Source organism: Solanum tuberosum, unplaced genomic scaffold (assembly GCF_000226075.1).
Source record: "Solanum tuberosum cultivar DM 1-3 516 R44 unplaced genomic scaffold, SolTub_3.0 scf00180, whole genome shotgun sequence".
Classification (NCBI taxonomy): Eukaryota; Viridiplantae; Streptophyta; class Magnoliopsida; order Solanales; family Solanaceae; genus Solanum; species Solanum tuberosum.
The window spans coordinates 537,558-556,696 of NW_006239107.1; the positions used below are offsets into that span (position 1 = coordinate 537,558).

The 19,139-nt window shown below is 35.8% G+C and overlaps 4 protein-coding genes across 6 annotated transcripts; 3 read left to right on the forward strand and 1 right to left on the reverse strand.

Annotated features, from left to right (window-relative positions):
- The first annotated feature begins 405 nt into the window (after nucleotides 1-405).
- On the forward strand, nucleotides 406-6,138 carry LOC102580205 (SNAP25 homologous protein SNAP33-like). Its single transcript, XM_006354701.2, has 6 exons — nucleotides 406-559; nucleotides 1,803-2,352; nucleotides 2,848-2,941; nucleotides 3,086-3,222; nucleotides 5,381-5,478; nucleotides 5,790-6,138. The coding sequence occupies exons 2-6, from the start codon at nucleotides 1,861-1,863 to the stop codon at nucleotides 5,887-5,889; spliced, it is 921 nt and encodes a 306-aa protein (XP_006354763.1). The 5' UTR covers nucleotides 406-559; nucleotides 1,803-1,860; the 3' UTR covers nucleotides 5,890-6,138.
- Nucleotides 6,139-6,385: 247 nt separating this feature from the next.
- LOC102580531 (heparanase-like protein 2) lies at nucleotides 6,386-12,104 on the reverse strand. Of its 2 annotated transcripts, none has more exons than XM_006354704.2 (10): nucleotides 11,802-12,104; nucleotides 10,603-10,857; nucleotides 10,470-10,506; nucleotides 10,072-10,255; nucleotides 9,625-9,773; nucleotides 9,292-9,525; nucleotides 8,582-8,771; nucleotides 8,367-8,492; nucleotides 8,141-8,240; nucleotides 6,386-7,003 (listed from the first exon to the last, which is right to left on the reverse strand). In XM_006354704.2, the coding sequence occupies exons 2-10, from the start codon at nucleotides 10,807-10,809 to the stop codon at nucleotides 6,614-6,616; spliced, it is 1,617 nt and encodes a 538-aa protein (XP_006354766.1). In that variant the 5' UTR covers nucleotides 10,810-10,857; nucleotides 11,802-12,104; the 3' UTR covers nucleotides 6,386-6,613. The 2 variants fall into 2 exon arrangements, with proteins under 2 accessions (XP_006354766.1, XP_006354764.1); XM_006354702.2 differs by having other exon boundaries at nucleotides 11,573-12,104.
- Nucleotides 12,105-13,505: 1,401 nt separating this feature from the next.
- Nucleotides 13,506-14,698, forward strand: LOC107061955 (remorin). Its single transcript, XM_015312010.1, has 4 exons — nucleotides 13,506-13,771; nucleotides 13,958-14,126; nucleotides 14,267-14,348; nucleotides 14,428-14,698. Exons 1-4 carry the CDS (start codon nucleotides 13,624-13,626, stop codon nucleotides 14,617-14,619), a joined length of 591 nt encoding a protein of 196 aa, XP_015167496.1. The 5' UTR covers nucleotides 13,506-13,623; the 3' UTR covers nucleotides 14,620-14,698.
- A 2,241-nt stretch (nucleotides 14,699-16,939) lies between these two features.
- LOC107061956 (transcription factor UNE10-like) lies at nucleotides 16,940-19,099 on the forward strand. Of its 2 annotated transcripts, none has more exons than XM_015312011.1 (6): nucleotides 16,940-17,134; nucleotides 17,218-17,626; nucleotides 17,905-17,994; nucleotides 18,150-18,215; nucleotides 18,365-18,820; nucleotides 18,967-19,099. In XM_015312011.1, the coding sequence occupies exons 1-6, from the start codon at nucleotides 17,019-17,021 to the stop codon at nucleotides 19,081-19,083; spliced, it is 1,254 nt and encodes a 417-aa protein (XP_015167497.1). In that variant the 5' UTR covers nucleotides 16,940-17,018; the 3' UTR covers nucleotides 19,084-19,099. The 2 variants fall into 2 exon arrangements, with proteins under 2 accessions (XP_015167497.1, XP_015167498.1); XM_015312012.1 differs by having other exon boundaries at nucleotides 16,941-17,134; nucleotides 18,368-18,820.
- Nucleotides 19,100-19,139: the final 40 nt, after the last annotated feature.

A 19,139-nucleotide genomic window follows, 5' to 3' on the forward strand; every position in this document is an offset into this window, starting at 1 on the left:
AAAGGGAGTATCATATAAAGAAATTAAAGCTTGATCAACAAAGACAAAAAAACATTAAATGATTTCTTTTATTTGTCCTAACCTTAGTAGATATAGTTATTTCATACCTATTACTGGTGAAAGATAATAAATATCACAAAATTAATCGAAAGTGTGTGTAAGCTAATCCGAACACTAAAGTTATTAAAAATAAAAAAAAGCTCGACCAAAAAACCAAAAGTAAATTGAAAAAACCAAGAAAAATCAAACGGACAAAAGATGATTTAATTAATTTAGTTCGATTTTATAATTTAAAAATCAAGTTAATTAATTTAGTTTCTTTATAGAGTATTTTTTAATTTTAATAAATGCAAGAAAAGAGTTGGCGAGAGGAAGTCCGGTCTACGTAGGCATACGAAGAGGAAACGGTCCAAACTGCAACAATTCAAAAAGTCTTAACATCCCCTGCTCCACGCTTCTTCTTTACCATTTACAAATATCCCCTATAGGCTATATCTATACCCACTTCACATTTAGTTTCGTAGATTTTTCCTACAATTCATCTTCTTCGGATTTTCAGGTACTGCATATCATCACTTTGATCTATTCTGTTTTTCACTTATGGGGATTTTGTTTTCTTTACTTTTTGCTCTAAATTGTGGGGTTTTGTACAAGTTCTGAATTTCAATTCATGAATTTATGAAGGAAAAAATGGATCTTTTTGCTCATATGGGTCGTTTCAAACTTCATTCAGTGATTTGTTTTTGTTCTTTTACTTGCTCTACCTTTTGTGTAATTTTTATGTGAGAAATTATGATTTGAAGCTAGTGTATCTACGAGAAAACCCCTTTTGCTTTCTCTCTTAATACTGGGTTTGTTTTTTGGGTTTTTTTTTTTCCGATATGATTTGTGGGTCTTTGAGAAATCAGCATAACAGCTGTTAGGAATATCAAATGGGAATATTCTTAAATTTCTGCTTAGTTAAAGGATGATTGCTGGAATTTGCTTCTACAGAAGAAACTTGAAATTCTGGGTTTTGTTATGATGGAGATGTAAATAGAACTGGACTTGTATATCCCCTAAATTTTCGATATTATTCTTGGTTGGATTTTCTCTTTCATTTTTCTCGATTTTTCCTAGGATGGACATAGTTTGACTTTGGTAACTAAATTTCTCAACTACCACCAAGCTATCCTCGCTTGTGTGTGTTATTTGAATGAAACTGGTTCAAATAGAGAGATGCTCTTGGGTTTCCTCTTTCATTATCATAGCTAAATTTGAGTAGGATGAATCAACCTGAGGAAAAGTAGGTAAGGTAAGACCCCTTGACTTGATTGAAGTTGACTTTGCTGAGTTATGAATCGATCAAAAAGCTTATTGATTTGATTCGTCCCATTTCATTTTATTTGGGTGAGAGGGAGGCTGTGAGTCACCTGGGCTATGGATCTTTCCGTTGGTTGATTCTCGAGATCACCAAAAAAAAAGAGGGCCCGCGGTTCTGGCCCCGCAAATGAATAGGAAGCACTTGGGATCGAGATGCAGTTCTTTGTTGTTCTTGTTTTTGTTGTAGTATTATATTAGACTATTAGTATTGCATACTTGATTTTAGACTTCTCTTATTAGTACTACTCTCTGAACAAAGCTTGGTTTGAGTCTTTATTGCTATCTTTTGCATGTTGTCTGCTCCTGATCTCTTATCTTCTAGCCAATGTTCTGTTGTGATCTGAAACTGAATTGCCTCCTTGTACGTGTCTCACAGTAGCAAACTATCAGTTGTCTCTATTATAAACTTCGCTTAATAGTTTGATTGTCTCTTTCTGCAGATAATTTCTTAATCTAGGAGGTCCATCCCTGTGGGATTACTTTCTATCTATAAAAAAAATGCATGGTCTTAAGAAGTCTCCTTTACATTGGAGTGCTAGAAAAAAATCTGCGGATCCTGTGGCCCATAGTAATTCTGGATCAAATCCCTTTGATTCTGACGATGAGTCGGACAAGAAGCAAACTGTAAAACCATCCAGGAGAATATCATCGGAGCCTTCTGCAGCTACCCCAAATTTGAGTACAAACCCTTTTGATGATGATGAAATTAAAGAGACTCCTTCACATGCTTACTCAACTTTGACGGCAAGAAATAAATACAAGAACGATTTCCGGGAGTCTGGAGGATTTGAGAACCAAACTGTAGACGAGTTGGAAAACTATGCCGTCTACAGGTCAGAAGAGACTACAAAATCTGTTAATAGCTGCCTGAAGATTGCACAAGACATGCGAGAGGATGCAACAAAAACTTTGATAACTTTACATCAACAGGGAGAACAAATTACAAGAACCCATATGACTGCAGCAGATATCGACCATGATCTTAGCCGGGTATGACTTGATTAGTTCACTCATATAAGTTTTTTTCTAGTTCGCAGAAGCAAACATTATTGCGATCTAACATTTTACATAATTATCTTTAATTAAAAGCCCATATTAGTATGCTTTATGTTTCTGTTAGGTTTTGTAGTCATTTCATGATGCACCTTTCTTCTCTAATTTATTTATGTATTTACTGTTTGGGTGGTGGTTTTTATTTTCATATCCGTTCGTTTTAAGATGAAATTTATTCTATTGTCCATTTTGCTTTTAGAAGGAGATGTAGATTTATTTATACATAACTAGTCTGTTTTTACCCTTTCACCTAGAAGTCCTTGCACCCTTAAAGATATCGCTTACTCTCTTGAACTGATAAGTTATTCATTACATGTACTGATTACAAAAAGTAATAACTCTTACATGTTTTGCATCTAATTGCTTTTTGCAACTGTTTTGCAATTGTTACCTGTTATCCTTTTGAAACTTATGTTTGAAACTTAATTTCAGGGTGAAAAACTCTTGGGGAGTCTTGGAGGCATATTTTCTAAGACTTGGAAGCCAAAGACAAGTCGCCCAATTACAGGGCCCGTTATCACAAGAAGTAACTCATTTTATTTTTGTTCTTCTTATTCATTTACTATTATTTGAAGATCGTGAGGGAAAAGTGATGGATTTTGAAAGTAGTAGCAACGGAAAGGTTGAGTCAACTGAGATAGCTAGTTTGATACTCTGTTAATGTGCACAGTGTCAGATGATCCAGTTCAAAGAAGGGGCAACCACTTGGAGCAGAGGGAGAAATTAGGATTGAGCTCTGCACCCAAGGCAAGGTCAAGTTCAAGGACACCACCCCCAGAGCCTACAAATGCTCTGCAGAAAGTTGAGGTATGTTCATGTGACTCGGGACAAAATAGAGAATACTGCTATAATTCTCCTCAAAGAAACAAAAAATTAAATAAGGAAGTTCTCCAGATCCAAATACACCTGGAACCTGCAACTATAAAACAAGCAGGACACTATTGATTAATTTTGGTCACATTTAAGGCCCGTGGCTTGAAAATTTTCGTTTCTGCATCTTTCCTCACTTCGCCGTCCACTTTTCTGGCATTTTGACACCTTTTCATCTAATGTTTCTCTCTAACGCTCAAGATGCAATTTTCCAGTTAACATTCATGTTTAAGAGTAAATTACAAATTGCTTATGTTTATTTCTCTTCTATTTCTTTTTTATTCTAGAGTTATGTCATTATATTCCATTGTTTATAGGAAGATTTAATTCTAGAAAGAGCCATAGTCCATTTTCAAATGTGGCCTAATGTTTGGAGAATTTCTAATAGAAGTTTCCTTTTGGAACCCCAAAAGTGAAACAGCAAGAGTAGTAAAACACTGTGATCCTTGCAGTACCTTAGTGTTCTTGAAAAGTTTGCATTCTTTGTTATGCTTTGGGGTGTTGGACCTATGAGGTGATTCTTACTGGTTCTGTCATAAATTTTAAGTCCTAGTGGTGATGAACTTGTTCATTCTTCACTACCAGATTGAGGATTGAGCATGTCTGTGCTCCTCATTTTTTTTTTTGGCAACCAATGTGAAAATTACCATTAACAAACAAACAAAAACTTACAAACTAAGAGCATTCCAACCTGAGTACCTTAACTGGTATTAGAGGAGTGACCTCATCAACTCAAACTACTTGCATAAATTCTGCCAAAAACTCCTACATCTATGTGCTCTTTTGGTATTCTTATACATGTCTATCCTCACTATAAGTTCTCGAATTATTCCCTCCACTATGTCAGTATACTGTATTTGTACTCCTTTGAAATGCTTCCAGTTCCTTGCCTTCCAGATGTGATACACTATTGCTCCCCAAATAGCAGTCACCACCTCTTTCTTAAACTTCTTCCAATGCTTCAACTTTATCATCTCCAATGTAGTTTTTAACTCTCTTGCGGGAATAAAGATGTTGGCCCATTGTAGTAATTTAGCTCTCACCTTTGCAACATATTCACACTCTACAAACAGGTGCTTATGCGACTCTATCATTCCATTTTGACACAGGCAGCAGCTATTGTCTTCTACATATACTCCCATATTTATCAGCCTATCCTTTGTGAGCAATCTGTTTTGCATTGCTAGCCACAAAAAGAACCTCTGCCTAGGTAATACGACAGAGTTCCAAACTAATTCAGCCACCTCAAGTTTCTCTTGATTGCCTATCAGATCATTATATCCACTTGTAATTGAATACTCCCCATTTGCTGTAAGGTTGAACTGCCCTTGCGTATACCATTGTTGCATCATATTTTTCAGGGAGTTTATTTTCCTCCAGTACCAACTACTATCAACTGGTGCTTTGTGAGTCCAGACTGTATCAGTTTTTATGTAAATCCCATGCACCCATTTCACCCATAAGGATTCCTTCCTCATAACCAATTGCCATAAGAGCTTTCCAACAGAGGCTGCATTCCATTTACGACATCCTTTTATATTAAGTCCACCCTGCTTCTTTGGATAACATATTTTCTCCCAGGAAACCAATGACACTTTCCTTGTTTCCTCATTACCTCCCCACAAATATTCTCTGCATTTCTTGTCCACCTCTTTCACTACACTCTGAGGTAGGATGAACACTGAGCCCCAAAAACTGTGTATGGAGAACAAGACTGCCAAGATCACTTGAAGTCTGCCTGCATAGGAAAGTTGTTTTGCATAGGTGTACTTGATCCTGCTTGTTATTTTATCAACTAGCTGATGGCATTCCATTTTTCCCCACCTTTTTGATGTGAGTGGGAGTCCCAGATATCTAATGGGAAAAACTCCTTGTGTGAATCCAGTAATTGCCAGGAGCTGCTCCTTCACATTGTCAGTCACACCTGCTAAGAATAGACTAGACTTCTCCATATTGGCCACAAGCCCAGTGGTAGCACTGAAATGTCTCCTCATTTTTTCTTCTTCTTTCTTTATTTCCTCATTTCATGAATATGAAATGTAATATGACTAATATCAGTTAGCTAATTCTGTTGTTTCATTTGAACATTTGACAGGCCGAGAAAGCAAAGCAAGATGATGGACTGTCAGAACTCAGCGATCTGTTGGGGGAGCTCAAGAATATGGCTGTTGACATGGGATCTGAAATTGGGAGGTTAGTGTTATAAAATTCTTTTAAGCAGATTCCAATCTCTCCTCCCTTGTTCTCTCCCTCTTCCACCATCTCCTTATTGTACTGTCACTGTTAAAGTACTGTGCTACTTAGTCGCTTCTTAGAATTATGTATATGTAACAACTACGCCTCAATCCCAAGCAAGTTGACGTCGACTATATGAATTCTCACTGTTCATGTCGCTTCATTTAAACCAGTCTTGGTCCTATATAACAAATAAAATAAAAAACTCTTGAGCACTAGAAGTTCTCTAGATTTTCTAAGAATTCTGTATATGCTATTGGATATTACAGGCATAAAGAGGCATTGGATCATACTGAACAGGATGTTGATGAGCTTGGTACCAGAGTTCAAGGGGCCAACCGGAGGATTCGGCGCTTGCTTGGAAAGTAAACCAGTAGAGACATCTGTTGTGGCAACCTATTAATGAGCTTTCAGACGTTAACTTCAGTTCTTTATCATTTCAACTATTCTTGAGTTTTCCACAAATGCTTCTTTCTGTAATTTTATGTTACTTTGTATTATAATTTTACAATATTCTATGACAGTAAACCAAGTTAATTGTCTGGTATTTGGAAGGCAGGACGACAAAATTGCTACTTGACCGTTGTAGAGAAATAACGTGGAACACAAATAAAATTACTGCTTGATGAGTGAAGACATGATTGAATGTACTTTATGCTCAACATCCATTTTTTATTCCAATCAACCATTCATCCAGTACCTCTTGGGTAAATTAATAAACTAATAAGAGTTGTATTGTCAAACTTCCTTAAAAATGTACTATCTTTTTTGTCAACATCCAAAGAGAGCATAAAAACTGATTGCTAGACAGCAATAACAGCCTATATATAAACTGTTTAGTTTGTCCCATGAAAAGATCCAAAAGCACCAAGAGGAAGCTAAATTACATCTAATTCTGCGAGTTGATAAAGAACTTACATGACAAGATACATGTTCCTGGAAACACTAGTAGGGGGAGGGATTTATCTAGCCATATAATACATAACTGTATAAAATTTTGCAGCTCAGTTTATTGTAGCAATTATACAATTACTAAGGTATGAATAGATAGAGTGCCAGATTATAGCTATTAGGCACAAGTATCTCCTAATCCTTATGTACAAACAGGAGAGCTAAAGTTGGGGAATACTATGAATTTGATGGACAAGGGGGAAACCGATATTGGAGACTTCAGGTTTACAAGGACTGGAGACAAACTTGGGATGTGCCCATTTTCTGTGAGTTGTAATGGTTTTCCATTCAAGAGCATGGTTCTGCTTTGAAGGTTTCCATCTAGTGGAGTCAGATGGTACTCTTCTCGTGATAATGTAACATCTGATGATTTTCTTCCAACCCATGAAATAGTTTTCTTAAGACGTTGCACGAAAGAACTCTTGTGATTTGATTTCTCTTTGACATGCGAGGTGATGCTTACACTAGATTCGATGTTGACTCCATAATGAGTTTGGTTGCTTAGATTGATCAATAGTAATGTTACACCTGCCTGCACAGAGGGAACACCAGTAAAACTGAAAGGTTTCTTGAAAACTAGCAAAGAAATGCAAATCATTGGATGTTAATATGAAGGCTTTTATGGAATATACACCAATGAGAATAACCAAGTTACTGCAGTATGGCTAGAATAAAATGGGAACATTAGCTACCAGAAACTGGCTTCACCAAAATGCCACCAAATGGTTCAGTAGAAAGGTGTTCTTTACTCCATTTTGATTGGCTCGTTTATCTTAAGCAACATATAAGAAGCATAGGAGAATCTCAAGAGTGGTAAGCTCGATTACCAAGCTAAGCACAAGGGAGAACCAGCATCATAGAAAAGAAAAACTAGTTGAGACTGAATTGCATCAACTCCTCAAAGCATTTAAACAAAATGCCTTGCTATTATTACTCCTTCTGAAGTGTTAAACATATGGTCTTTACAAGTTACAACTTGAATTGGTCTAAATGATAATAATCAAGAAAAACAGCTTGCTTCGCTAACTACACCTCAATCCTATTAGCGGCTACATGAATCCCCTATACCCATTCTGATCTGTTCTATTCAAACTATTTAGTTTGGCTCTCTACGAATCAGATATATCTGTTTTTGCTCATTTCAGACCATTTCGTTCCAATGCTAATAATTTTCCGTTGATCGGCCTTTCATGGTGTTGGAACTAGCATAAACTCTCTCACTCAGACAGGGATGTGATGGGACACCTTGCCTATTTAACACTAACATGGATACCATCTTCAATATCTAGAGGTTTCAGCCTATTATGATTATTTTTATACTGATAACCAACCTATCGCAACCCTCCTTAATCCAGGCTTGAGCTGACTATGCAGAGCTCATATAGTTGGATTCTCATTGCATCTCCCCTAATTAAAAGTAGGTGTGAAGTTTAGTCTCTACAAACAATTATATTGACCAGAAGTGGATGGACTCAATGCAACACAAGAAGTCATAATATTACTATAGATGATGAACAAGGGTTATAGAACAGTGATTCCATGTGTAAGCTTAAGACTTCTTTTCAGGAAACAGTCAAATTCCTTTCTGTGAAGGTTAATGTATCTGTAACCAAATGATGCATCTGAAATTCTATAAGTGAATGATTCAGGAATCCAAGGGGGCTCTTACTCTATGTCTTGTACAATGGGCATATGAGCGCAGATATGATGATGCATTGTTGCTAACAGCAAGAACTCCTTTTCCCATCAGCCGATGCCAAAGAAGTGCACTGTGTTCGTTGAAGGACGAGGATAAAGATTTTGGATCAGATTATCAGGGATTTAATAACTAGAATTAGGAAAAATGTTCTTTTTTCTGAGAGATCAACTTTGGATTGGTCAGCCAATTGTCTCACCTATAATAATCAGGATTTGGGACAAATGTACTTGTGTCAAGGAGCCCATAGTTTCCACCAATAAAAGTCTGCCTGCAATATACTTTAGTGTGATAAATGGCTGCCATCCCAAGCTGATCCAAGTACCTTAATTCCATGTCAAGATAAAGCATGAACAAAAACAAATAACTGATTACTGAATGAAAAAAATAAATCAAGTCAGCTAAGAAATTTACCAAAAACTGTTCACAAAGGTGTTAGACACGTTAGGACCTCCGTTATTGAAGGCCCCACCAGATTCTCCAACCCAAGCTGAAGTCCAAGGACCATTTATTTCAATGGTTTGGATAAGATTACTGAATGTATCAGCAATTTTATTTAAGTGCAGAGGATTTAAAATTTTGTTTACGAGATTGAGGTCAGATCCTGAAACAGAAATTTTCTGGTTTATTCAATGAAGTAACATGAGTAAATTGAATTACAAATCCAGAGAACACAAGTAGTAATGTAACTTTATACACAAATAGAACACCTCACTATCACTTACAAGAAAAAGTTAGATAGATAAAGTAAAACATACAGCAGCCGTGCAGCTGTTCATAATTCGAATTTAACAGAAGCAAATACTGACATTTATGCTAATGACATGTGCTGTCAATGGTAGTGTCACATTGACAAATTTGAATTATCTAATTTCGTTCCACAAACTAATTCTCTCTTACTAGATGGTTCGCAGCCTCCTAATGATGTCAATAGCTAGTGCTACATTCTAAGTGACAAATAATTTTTGTGGAAGACGCAAAAAACTTTTATGAACTAAACAAATCGAGCCAGGAAAACGTAGTCAATGCTTAGATTTCATGTGATCATCCTTGAGCTAGATTTTCTAAACTAATAGAGGCTTTCATACAGCGACAAGCTACCATAAAACTTTATGCTAGCTTACCTGGACCAAGATTATATATATGATGAGTCAAGGCATCGACAGTGCCTGGCCCTGACACTTCAAGGAACGTCTCGAACCACTCTTTATCGTAGAATCCTCCTGGTGCTAAGAGAAGTGGTCGGGGTTGAAAATGCTTATACAATTGGTCTATGAGATTGTTAAGATGTATAACATCTTCTCCATATTGTTCGGCATCAACCTTTGCACCAATACCCTTACCACTCAACTCATTTCCTGCAAACCAAGTGGGACTATTGTTTAAGGAAATCCAACTTCTATTAAACAAGAGTGATTTACCAAAAAAAGAGAGAAGGAAATTGTTAGCAATTATACCAAATTCCCACGAGTGTATTTGGTAGCCCTTGGAAACAGTGTAATATATGAAATCATGGGCGTTGCTGGAATCCCAATTCCCTTCCCAGACACGCTTACTGGTCCGCTGCCTCCCTCGCAATGCATTCAGGCCAAAGGTCACAAGTGCTCTGCAGCATAAGCAGTGAAACTGGGATAAACTTCACTTTGTTGAAGTGAGTGACCACCTCATAAAAAAACTGAGCTATTAATAGGTAGGGGACAATTTTATTTATCTCATTATGCCTTAACACACTCCTTACATGCTGGCCCAATGCTCTTTTTTTCTTTTCCAAGCACGTGGAAATAGTTTATGCTAATAAGTGATGGTAAGACTTGAAATCAGGACCTTTGTTTGGCTCTAATACCATGTTGAAGTGACTACCATTAGAGAGAGTACACTTATATTTATTTCATAGTATAACTCACCCTGTCTTATTGAAAAAACTATTTAGCTCATCCCATCTATCCATATGTAAGCATCCATTTGAAAATCCAAACAACTCATCCCCCTGCTTGGTAAACGGGTGGCAAGGAGACTCCAAATTGCCCACATCATATATTATTCGGTTTTGCAAAGAACCTCCAAGTCGTAATCTCAAATGGTTGAAAGCTGCAACACCAAATTAGCAATCAGAACAGACGAGAAATCAATCAGCATTCTGAAGAAGCATCAAGTCTAATTTTCTCACTGTTGCAAATAGATGGTTCATTTGATGTTTAAGGTGAAGTTATAGAGTTTACCAATCAATGTTTGTTAATTAAAGTAAGAACAACAAGATCTCAAATACTAAGGTAAAATTATCACATGATGGGAACATGCAAACCTTGAATAGAATTTGCCAGAAAGGGGTGAGACAAATCCTGAAAATATTAAACAAAAATAATGAATGCTAACTGTGCTGTGACTTTTAGCAAAGCAATATATGCCCACAATATCAATTAATAGTAGAACTTAACCAGATTTATCAGAGATGCCGAGCCCCAAGGGCATTCGTTGTAGTTACACTTTTCTTTAGGCCACCAGTCAAGGGTAGCGCAAACATAATTATCATCTGTCTCAGCAATTTTTACAGTTCCATCAATCAAAAATTCTGTATCTTCAACTATTTGTGCCAATGCAGGACAAAGTGTCAGAAAGATTAACAAGAAGGATGCGAAGCCCATTGGCTTTTATCCTACTCAGCTTCACCCCTCTTTGAACACAGGCATAAGCTGTAACGGACGAGGATACAATAATTGTTAAGAGTTTAAGAGAAGGTTAACAAGCAATAAAAGAACTTTTACATGAATGACAATGAGGAAAAACATGATATTTCATCATAAAGCTAGCAGTTCACTGATTAAATATCTAAACAAAATTAACTTCTTGTCATTCCGTATTTAAGAATCCTTCATTATATTGAGGTAGCTACAACTAATTTACATATTATGTCTTTCTGAAAACTATGAATACAATCTCCCTAGATTGAATTTGTAACGATATGACAGTTGAGCCTAACTCAACCCAAAAACTAAGTCTATATAGGCATATCACAAGTCCATTTTCCAACTAATGTGGGACTCTAACCCACTCTAATAGGATTAAATGAACCTAACATAATGTCAAAAAATCAATAGCAGATTAACAAAGCATTAATGTGAAATGAGGGTGCATAGCAAATTACTTTTCTTGGTCAGATATAACAGAAGCTCAAACTCAAAACTGGACAAGTGCAGATAACCAATTACACCTTGTAAGTACTAAAGGACACTTATCGTGAAATATAGATAGTAAAACTCAAAATTAAAAAGATAAATGAAAACTAACCAATCAAAATCAGCAAACTAAAACTAGATCCAACAATCACAAGAACTCCCTTATACCAACACCAAACAATTGCATACAAAACAATAACAAGCTAAGATCTTTCATAGCTTTTCGACATACCGAAAAAATTGAGCTGAACCCAGATGAGAAATAACCTCAAACACTACAAGAATTTGACAATACTAGATCCCAATTTCCAAAATGAAAGGAAGAGCAAACACTGATAATGTGCAGCAGCCTCTGTGCCAAAAAGGGGCAAGCTTTATCTGCCAGTACCTTGTGGTGGGGGGAAAGAACAAGAAAAGCGTGTGAAATGAAAAGGGTAAGTTTCAGATTTCTCAAAGTGTACCTGCTAAAGTTTGGAGCTTTTTGTAGGGGTGTTAAATAGCAACACTCGTTCAAGAATGAAGGGATTTTTGCTACAAAACTAAAGTTCCAGACACTTGATGTGAGAAAGAGGAAATATAGACAAAATTTGTAATGAATGAGGTGTCAACTGCATGAGCAGAGTCAAATTATTTGTTGGATTTGCAGTTGTGAGGTGTCTTTAAGCTTAAAGTTTGTCGTTAGTAATGGCTGACTGCCGAAAAGAAATCAACAACGGCTGAGTTATACAAGTAGGACTTCTTTGTTTTATCACAACTGAGTAGGATTTGGTTCAACTACGTCAACATCAGTCAAATCCAAAGTAAGCTAGGTGGGAATTGATCTATGGTAAATTACTTAATATTAAATTTAGTGTATTATTAGTCCAATATTATATTTATCGTGTGTTTATGTGTCCTCCTTTTAGACTAGAAATTCACAAGTTATTGTGGTGTTATTTGTCAGAAAATTTCATGAGTATTATAGTGAAATATGGTAACATATGCATATTCATATTTACTGTTTAGATTTCATTTAGTTATTATAAAGAAAAATAAATAAAAGATTAGTTTAGTAATTTTGTGTACGAAAAAGGATGTATTTGTCAATTAATTTAACAAAAAAAGTAATGAATATAAAAAGACAAACACCAATAGTCTTTATTCATAAAGTTATGATCATAATTGATGGTATTGTAGGCCATTTTTATATACTTTTTAGTTTTATGACCTTTTTTACATGATTTTGTTATTTTTACACATAAGTGATTGTAAAAAAAAAAGTATTTAATTTGTAAGTGATCAAAATTTTTTAATTCCCCTATAATTTGTGTATATTTTGCAAATGAGCTGGCTGAAGTGTTTAGGATCATAATTATCCTTAATAATATATCTCGTTGAACTGGCCATACCATGTTTGGGTTGCTAATCCCTGTTTGGGCCATGAAATATTCAACGATCAATTAGGACTTGTTTAGGTCTAGTCCAGTAAAATTACAGTTGGGCCTTCCTACTTGAGGCCCAAAGTACTTAGCCATTTGAACTCTTGGGCCTAATTGCACCATAGGCCCACTTCAACACAAAAAAACCTCCAAACAGATACCTTTCCTGCAGCATACAATAGAAACCAAAGACATACCTTTCCTCCAATACCATCTTACACTAAAAATAATACTAATCAAGAAAACAGAAAAAAGACTGTCAATTTGGTTAAAGCTTGTCTTTTTATCTTTGCTTCCTAAGCCCACTTTCTCTATCTCTTTTGGACTGGGATGGTGGCGGATTCACAGATACGAATTTAGCAAAATCCAGCATTTTAATTCGAGATCAAACCTTATAGTATATATGTACAAAAAGTTACTAATAATAAATATAGTTAGATATACATTTCAGGACGTGTAAATTCTTGATTCGCCACTAGGGTGTTGACAAAAGAATGACTAGGAAAGTAAGATGAAAAAGTCTATTGCTTTTGGAGAAGTTATACCAAACATAGTTGCAAAGATTATGTATAATGCTGGAAACAGCAAATGTAGTACATTAGTCTCCCTCTTTAAAAGTAAACTCTACTAACTTTCTGTTTAATTTTTTCTCAAGTTTTAGAAAGTGTCATCAAAAAGGGATTAGCATTTGGAGGACATAAATAAACTTCAGCAAGCTTTGCCTTTTCCAAAAATAGAAACAAAGAGTACTAGTCCTGTCTAAGCTAAAAATGCACATAGACAAGATTTAATAGTAGCTAAGTTTTCGTCACCAGGCACCAGGCACCGGAACAGGAACCTGCAGTAATACTAATTGTTTAGCCAGATGAAAAGGAACATTTATGACTTGGGTGATGGAGAATTTGCAGCAGCAATTGCTGCTACCGCGTTTGCTATATGTTCCCTTGAGGAAAATGCTGGCTCTCAATATCAGACAAAAACAAAAAGACCTGTTATTATGCCAGCAGAAGCAGGTAAATGTCAACACTGTATACATAATTCTCCCTGGATTATTAGTACTCCTAACATGTTAGTTACTATTTCTGCTAGTGACTTGTTTGTGTAAATATCTTTTACATTGCAAGAGCATAGAACTTAAAAGTCTTTTTTCCTTAGCAAGATATCATGAGGATAAATTGCTTAACATGTTCTATTTGAAGCTCCAATGAGAAGGACATCCACGATGAATCGTAAAACTTCAGCAGAAATAGTGACCATAACTCCTGCTGCTAATGATAAAATGCAAAAGGGGATTTCAAGAGTTAGCAGAAATGCTGAAAACAAAGCTGATGCTTGGGAGAAAGCTCAGATAGCCAAAATAAGAAAGCGGTACAAGTTTTATTATTGATTGTTCTTTATGTTATAGAAGTTTATGATTTCAGTTCACCTATAACACACTTTTTAAATTTTTTGTTGCAAGACATATTGTAATTAGTGGCATCTTAATAAGAAATATTCTCAAATTTCAGACATGATGAACTTCTTTCTGCGCTTCTTGCTTGGGAGAACGAAAAGAAGATGATGGCAAAACAACAAATGGAAAGGAGAAAGGTTAGTACTCTCCAAGTTTTGAATCTGTAATAGTGCAACATGCTTAGTGCTTAAAATGACTTTTATTGTGAAATTGCAGAGTCAAGTGGAGCTTGCTTTGAAAAGGAACTTGCAGCATTACAAAAACAAACTAGCGAGGATTGATCATATCGCCAAAGGAGCAAGAACACAAGCAGAAGAGAAAAGAAGTTATGAAGAAACCACAGTGAAAGAGAAATCAAATAAGATTAGATCAACAAGGACTGGACCTGTTACATGTTACTGCTTCTAACTGTAAAAAAAGTGTACTACACCGGAAAATGAATCCTCTAGTACTCTATTTACACAAGAATTGTACTCAACTCATTGATTTTATATTGAAATTTGTCTTAAGAATTATTGCCCCAGTGTGCAGTGATTGGTTTATAACAATCGAAAATGCATCAATCCTGTTATGCTGCATTTTATTACTAGATGAAATGTATGTAATCGAAAGCAAAAACAACTCATACCAATCAAGTGTTTTAAGTGATAATTGCTGCTATTGTTCTGTGTTTCAACACTGGTATAAATCTATCACTGGTTTGACATGTTTATGCGTTACTGGTTCCTGGAAGAATCTATATTTCCATAGGCTAAACCCTTTCATACACAACCAATAGAGGTCTTCTTGACATATTTTGTAACCTCTGAAACAACATGCTGTCTCCTGCTTCTGCTGACATTCATAAACTTCGATTGACAAACTACACTCACTATTTCTCAAAACGTAAAATTTTGTCATTTTCATTCGATAATCTATGTATGCTAATGAGCATGCAGAATTCAAAGGTGGCCCTTTTTTTCCTGATGATGGACCAATACAGTAACATGTGACCAACCGGCTGTCTCAAACAAAATGCCAACGGTAGAATTATAGCTCACACGGGAAGAGTTATTAGAACCACAAATTTTGCTTCTCAGAAGCCAGCAGGGCTAGCTAGAGACAGGGACTTCTATCTCAATCATTAGGCTGACCCTAGTGCTCGGTAAATTACATGTACCCGGTATTTACACCAAACCAAGCAATCTAACCTTAGCGGTTAAAGATTAAAGTGAGAATACATATCAATTAACCATAGTATAGTTTTAAATGTGTATTTAAAAGACATACGACATGGCCTAAGAAAGGCTGGCTCCAAGATTCAAACCTTGCTCACATGTAGAAACGTAGAACATTTCTCATTACTCCAAGACACGCCTTCTTGCATCCCAATCATGAAGAGAAATAATCCCTCTACAAAGAATTTGAATGGTAAAACTGATTGTGAACTGTCTCTATTTAACTATTGATGTAGATCCATAATAAACCCCATTTTCAACATCTAAGTGTGGCCGTGCAATTTCCAGGTATCGTATATCAATATCTGAGACATCAATTAATATGGATCACATGGAAACAAGAAATACTACAAAATTATTGATCACACAGGTCTAGTAGGTAAATCCTTTTCTGTCGAATTGATTATGGGTGCCCACCTGACTTCCCTACATGAGACCATGTCTAATTAAGAACTTACAATAGAGTGCAGTATAAGTTGAAATGTTTGTTGTTGTCGTTAAGAACATTCAAAATGTCTATCCAGATTCAACTGTGACTTGACATGTCTCCAGAACCAGTGGCATAATTGGCAAGAGTTTAAGTTTGACACAACAATCATGTCACTTGCAAAGTAATTACCGGTATATCTCTATAACTAAAATTAATTGACAAGCTGGTAAAAATGATAACCAACCTACTATGTCATGTTAAACTACAGAAACAGTGTAAAATTTGTTATGCTATCAGTGTATATAACTTAAATCCAGTTGACAAACTTGGAGGTACTTGGGAAGTCCTAAATACGAGGGATCCCATAAATGAGGAGTAAAATCTTCTACATGATGACAAGGTGTTGCAAAAACACTTTGACATGTTTGATTCACAACAAAACATACCAACTTAGAGAAAACATGTTGTCACTGCATCTGCCTGGTGCATAAGCTAGCAAGTGAATGACATGTAACAACAAAAGTGCTGATGTTATCAGTAAGAAATTTGTAATTACATTAACTTATACTAAGGATACCAAATTTTAATCTAACAGCGCTTAGAACTTTATTCTAATGTTTATACGAATTCAGGGATGAAAGTGACAAAAGATAACTACAAAGTACCAGCCCCACCTCATCTTATGAAGTCGGCATAACTTCTATGTGATTGAAATTAATTATATTTTTTAAAATGTTGTCAATTTATTTGAATAGTTGTTGCATCAATAGTCAGAGCAACCAAAGTCAGATAGAGAGGTGGCAAATTTGAACGTATTGAATGTTTTTAACCCCATCAAAAAGGAAAATATCTTTGTTGGAAGTTACTAATTACAATGAAGAAATCAGTTCCTGATCTTTAGGTGGATAAAATTTTTGCTCTTTCATTCTTTAGAGTTCTATCATCTAAGATGCCAAAACTTATCCATTTGAAATCCAGGCTTTTATTGCTACAACACATAGTGTGCATACATTAAATATTCAGCTAAATATGACAATCCTGTAGGGGACCAGAAGATACTGAAATACGTTTTTAGTATAAAAGAGGGAAAGCCAACTCAATATATTAGGACTGGCAGTAACTGAGAACTTATAAGGGTAGACCCTATCAAAGGCATCAACATGAGTCATCATACTTGGAATTTTAGTCACCAAAAACAAGTAGTAGAAAAAGAAGTAGAGGAGAACAGATATCCTCGTAGCCACGTGCATAACCAGCAGAATCAAGTTGACCCCATGTATGTTCTTATTATACTAGCTACTAGTAACATTTTTCTTCAACATCTCTTTCTTTCTACTAATATGATATCTAAAAATTCAGGTCCAATAAGTGTGAAGTTGCAGAGTTAACATGGGAAAATGGGCAAGTAGCCATGCATAGACTTGGAAGCAACCTCTCCAATGAGCAAACAAAACACACATGGGGAAAGGCTGGTGACACACTAGAGTCAATCGTGCATCAAGCCACTTTACAAAAACAAAATCATAGTTATATAATGGGAAGTGATGGACAAAATCAGGCAAACATCAACAGGGACAAAAATGCATCTTATGGTGCTCAACAAACAAGAGGAGTACTAAAGAGGATGAGATCATCAGATTCTGACCCCCAATTATATATTGGTGGAATATCACTAGAGCATTTAAACGCTCGTGCAAGTGCTAGGGACAATGATATCACCATGGTAACATGGCCTTGTAACGAGGATTCTGCCTGCCATGGTGGCTCGGTAATTAAACTTCTTACATACTTGCTAAATTAAATAAAAAAATTGGATGGTATAAGTATCTTATAATAATCAGTCATGTCTCTTCGTTAAAAAGTGATCGCTAGCCAGCTAGTACGATGATCAAATGCAAATATCAGTAGCTAGTCAAGTCACCTAGCTAATGTCCCACTATACATTCTTGTACTATATATAGTACTATATTTTGCAGTGATATGTATACTTATTTCAAATACATATATGTTATCAAACTCTAATGCATATCGGATGACTTGTGACAGGAAAACAAGGAGGAATTAGAACGTGAAACAAAAAGCTCCAACCCATCAAAACGTAGTCGAAGAGCTGCTGTTCATAACCAGTCAGAGCGGGTATGTTGGGTTTAATTAATGCACCTTACGACAAGTTAGCTAGCTAGTGTATTTATAGAAAGTGAATGAATAGTATTTATAACTTGGCAATGGCCTTTTATATATGACTATATGAACACACTAGTTACCCATTGTTTTGTTTAATTTTGGTGCAGAGACGCCGTGTTAGAATCAACGAAAAGATGAAAGCTCTGCAGAAGTTGGTGCCAAATGCAAGTAAGGTACGTAGTTGTAACTACCACATATGCAAGTCTAACCAGTAATATTTGATCTAGCTATATACACAGTATAATTTTCTGACGAAGGATGTCCAACTGATCATAGATAGGATAATGTAATTTTTTCATGACATAATTATATGTATGTACAGCAGACAGATAAAGCATCAATGTTGGAGGAAGTGATAAAGTACTTAAAGCAGCTTCAAGCACAAATTCATATGATAAGCTATGCTAAAAACATGGAGCAACAAATGTTGATGATGATGCAACCACATATTCAAATGCCATTACTAGCAAGAATGAGTGATCTTAGTCTTGGCATGGGCACTGCAGGAATGATTAACAATATGACTGCTAATTTAGCTCGAGCTCCCTATCAATCTCCGCTCATTTATCCAACTTCAATTGCCACTCCTAGTTGTCATCCCTTCATGTCTCCAGCATTTGGCATGCCCCCGGCCATTCATACTCAACCAGCCGCACAAGTAGCTAATTATGGTGATGCCCCCAGCACCACAGTCACCAAAGCTGCAGCTACTGCTCCCAATATTGCAACCACTTCATTTTACCCTTTTAATGACCCCTATAATGCATTTTTAGCCCAAGTAAGTAATTTATACGAAATTTTGGTACGTTCAGATACATGGAGAGTTCAAATTAGGTGTTATTTTGTTCCTGTATTCAAGTGGATTCGCATGTATCTATCCGACTTAATTAATTTATTAATTGGCTTTTAATTTCAAATATACAGTCAATGAAGATGGAGTTGAATAATGAAATGCTAGCCCAGTATATGCAGCAGGCCAATCAATCTATGCAGAGCAAGTTCAACCAAGAAAACGTCAATATCCAAGGGGAAAAAGAATGACCAAAATATTATATATATATATATATATATATATATATATATATATATATATATAT